This window comes from Arachis ipaensis, chromosome B10 (assembly GCF_000816755.2).
Source record: "Arachis ipaensis cultivar K30076 chromosome B10, Araip1.1, whole genome shotgun sequence".
Taxonomy (NCBI): Eukaryota; Viridiplantae; Streptophyta; class Magnoliopsida; order Fabales; family Fabaceae; genus Arachis; species Arachis ipaensis.
The window spans coordinates 134,747,802-134,752,061 of record NC_029794.2 but is presented as its reverse complement, the minus strand read 5'-3'; the positions used below and the strand labels follow the sequence as shown (position 1 = coordinate 134,752,061).

Genomic DNA, 4,260 nt, shown 5'->3' with positions numbered 1-4,260 from the left:
TGTTATACTATTATAACAGGAAGGACGGAGCTAGGTAGAATATTAAGAAGGGACTAAAAATTAATTTTACAATAAAATAAGACTAAAATAAAAATTTTAAAAGAGAGTAAATTAAAATTTATATGTATTTTATATGAAAAAATTAAAATTTAGGGGGGTAAACGTGATTGCTTCCCTTCTTTACTATGAGGCTCTGCCTTTGTATAATAGAGTTATATAGATGAGTTAGGGACTAATTCTTTAAAAAGTACAATTTACGAAATAATTCCCAAAAACAAAAGTTTAAGTTTATGTATTTGAATAAAATAAGTAACTTCAATTAGAAAAGCTCAATTAAATCACTACATACAACAACTAATTAGTTAAGAGTATATTCGAACACAAATGCCATGTTTTTCTGGTGCACAAAAAGAAATTTAAACATAAAATTTTAGGAAGAGAAAACAAATGTCATATAAGGTAGGAGTTCATGTGTAATTATTTTTACATAAAGTTGTTAGTTAAAAATTTTTAGATGATTTAATATTTTGACTAAATTATTATCTAATGAATTTTAACTATCAATTTCACATGAAAATAACTACACGTGAGTCTTCACCGCCTTATAAACTATGGGTCATTTGCCATCGAATATAGCTATATTTATAATATGATAAAGCCTCACGTATAATTATTTTCGTATGAAATTGCTAATTGAAAATCATTAGATAATTTAATATATTATTATCTAACCGTTCTCAATTAACAATTTTAAATGAAAATAACTGCACGTGAAACATACTAACTTCTAAACACTTTGAGTGAGTGATTAACACTAGTGAAGCCTCCATCAAGCATCAAATTAGCTCCACTTATATACCTTGCTTCATCACTAGCCAAGAAGAGCACAGCATTAGCTACATCATCTTTGGTAAATTCCACCCCTTGTAAGTTAGCATTTCTGGCAACAAAATCGCGAAAACCGGTCTTAGCATCCTCCGTCCTCTCATCCTCCGGCAAGTGAGCTAGAGCTAGATCTGTAAGAACGCCATACGGCGACACACAATTCACTCTTATTCCATATTTTCCTAATTCGGCCGCAACGTTTTTTGTAAGGCCCAAAACTGCGTGTTTTGAGCCCGTGTATGCATGAGGCCCAAGGCCCCCTGTAGTACTAGACACGCTCGCTAGAGAAATAATTGATCCCGTTTTTCGCGGGATCATTATTCTAGCGGCGTGTTTCATTCCGTGAAATACTCCTTTTACGTTAACGTCGAATACTTTTTCGAATTCTGATAAATCTGCATGGCGGATATCAGGACAAGGCGAGCCTGAAATTCCGGCATTGTTGACTATAATGTCAACAGTGCCAAATTTTGCGACGGTGAAGTCGATCGCACGGCTGACGTCATCCTCCGATGCCACGTCACAATGGAAGAAACAAACATTTTCTTCACCACCAAGGGATTCACAAACCTTGTTTCCAAGATCATCTTGAATATCAGCTATGCAAATTTTTGCACCATGGATGTGAAAAATGCGAGTGATGCTTTCTCCAATGCCACAGGCTCCACCGGTAACCAGTGCTACTTTGCCTAATAACCTTGAGAGAAGAGAATTTAATTTAGTACAATAAAAAGGAAATTTTAAATCTATAAATTTTGAAAATTATTTACTGTTTGATAATATAATAATACATGATTGAAAACAATATAATTTGACTAATGAAAATGATATTTTTAATAATATTTTAAATAATAAATTCGACCAATTCAAGAATAATACCCTATTTGCAACTTTTTATTAGTTTATTATGACATTTTATCATTAATTATAAAAATATTACTTCACAATAACAAGCTCCATGGCATAAAGATTAATAACAATTGTTGGTGAATTTTCCTACATCAAAGAAAAAAAAAATATGTCTTAAATTCTAAATTAATTAACTTTGAAAACGTGCGACTATGAAAAAGAATGATAACAAAAAAAAAAAATAATAAATGAATTAAATGAGTGCAATTTGACATTTTGTGCAACAAGTGATGCAACTCATTGTTTGATTCATTCGGTGCCCTCTCTATTTATTGAAGGGGAGAAAAAAATTAATTCATTGAAGTTTGAACTTTGAAGATATATGTGTAGGAAAAAAAAACACGTCATAATCGTATTTATTGTGTTGTGAAATATTTGGAACACGAAGTTCTATAAATCAAAATGCCATGTCTAATTTTCGATGGAAACAACTATGGGAGATAAAAGAATATGGATTTTATATTTTATTCTTTTTCTCGCTGTTTAACTTATTAGTCTTTGTGGTGAGAGATTGTAAAAATTACAAATTATCTCTTCGGAATTATTTATGAAAGTTTTTATAATATATTTATTAAATATCTTTTAGAATAAATTTTTTTATTAAAAATAACTTTAATATATGTTTTTAAGGCAAATATTAACAAAATCTATATAAAAATAAGTAATTACAAATATTTTAGGAACAAATATTAATTGTGCTAAAAAAATAGGAAAAACTCCTATGCTTATGTCTCTATAGTTTCTTATCTTTTTATCATGTTATTCTTTTAGAAATATAAATTCAATGGTGAATATGAACAAGCACATGATCATGTGGTCATGCTCATTTTTTGAGGAAAAGTCCACCAACACACTCTTCCTTTACATAAGTACATTTGTATTTAGTAATTGAATTTGAATAGTGTTGTGACTTTGAATCCTCCTTGGAAAAAAATAAAAAATATTATTTGTATATTAAAATTAATTATTATATATTTTTGTATAAATATATGTATAATTTAATTTATTTTTAATATATATTTTATATTTTAATATATATTGTATATTAATAGTTGATTTTAGTGTATACTTAAAATAATTGAAAAAAATATAAATATAATGATATATAGTTTGAAATTGAATTACTATTCATTATTTTGCCTATCATTCATATGTTTACAATAAAAATATTTGATTGTGATTTTTGTGTCCCTTGTCTCTAAATTAAAGACACCACATTCAACTCAAAATTTTAAGATAATAAGTTAATGAGTCTCTTATTTTATAAACTCCTCACTCTTTCTTATTTTCTTTGATGTGGGACTAACTTCAACACTCCTTACATTTACAATATTAACATAAACTTCTACATTTTTTTGTGTTACTTAATATTTTTCTTATCTAGACTTTCTAATTTGCAACAAATAACCTTTTTTCCCCTTAATAATTTGAAATTTTTGCTGACTAATGTGTTTTATACATATATTTACATAGCTTCATTAGAACAACTAATTTAACTAAAAGCAATCTGAAATACCCAAACAAATTAAGAATTAAGATTTCAAACCAAATCCAGCAGCAGATAAAAACACACCACCAGCTAAGCTAAACTCATGTATATATATGTACCTAAATCTTATTTTTTACAAGTTTTATTAAGATTGTTAATTATCTTCAAAAAAAAAAAATCTACAAGCAGAAGCAGGATAAGCTAGTTCTACTTGACACAAGAATAAGATGGCATGACATGACATCAAAATAAATAAATAATTAAATAAATAAAATGAGAAAAATTAACTTATATTAGATCCAAAAACCCAAAGCAACAGAGATTGGAATAATTTTGTTCAACACCCATATAGAAATGAAGAATATAAAGAGTGTATTACCTTTGTGAAGGAAGAGAAGGTTGAGGATGATGATTATTGATGGAGGAAGACATGTTGATATGGTTGTTGAGTGAAGTTCTTTCTCTCTCTCTCTTTCCTTCAATATTCCATATGCACTTCATGTGGTCTCCATTATTTTAGCTTTATAAACAAAATAGAATAGTGTTTTGTGTCCAGCAATAATGCATTGGAATACGATGTTTTGTTTGTACTCTAATACTTACTTCTTTATTTCTCACTGTGGAATCCTTTGCTGTGATTCACTTATTGATTTTTACGAGGAGTGTTAGGGGAAGTCATTTTTGTAATTTGTAACCATTAAGTAGTTATTAATAATGTTTTTAATGGTGTGAGATTTCATCAAATGATATGGGATTATTCACTTTTTTTTTGCTGATTACATACTAGCCAAAATTTAATAAAAGTGCTGATCTTCTAGACTTTTCCTATATAAAATACATATTATAATATAAAATACATACTGGATATAAATTAAATAGTATATAGATTTATATATAAATAAATATAATTAATTTTGTTATATATATAATATTTTTTATTTTTGTAGGAAATAAAAGTAAAAACAATTTGAAAAAAA

General features: G+C 27.7%; 1 protein-coding gene across 1 annotated transcript; it reads right to left on the bottom strand.

Moving 5' to 3' along the window:
• LOC107622404 (xanthoxin dehydrogenase) lies at positions 516–3,817 on the bottom strand. Its single transcript, XM_016324282.2, has 2 exons — positions 3,663–3,817; positions 516–1,582 (listed from the first exon to the last, which is right to left on the bottom strand). Exons 1-2 carry the CDS (start codon positions 3,782–3,784, stop codon positions 781–783), a joined length of 924 nt encoding a protein of 307 aa, XP_016179768.1. The 5' UTR covers positions 3,785–3,817; the 3' UTR covers positions 516–780.

What these genes read in the sequence shown, in the direction of transcription:
- LOC107622404 (XM_016324282.2), bottom strand. Translation starts at nt 3,784, where the DNA reads ATGAAGTGCATATGGAATATTGAAGGAAAGAGAGAGAGAGAAAGAACT. An exon ending in CCTTCTCTTCCTTCACAAAG is followed by an intron (nt 1,583 to 3,662) that starts GTAATACACTCT and finishes TCTTCTCTCAAG; the next exon opens with GTTATTAGGCAAAGTAGCAC.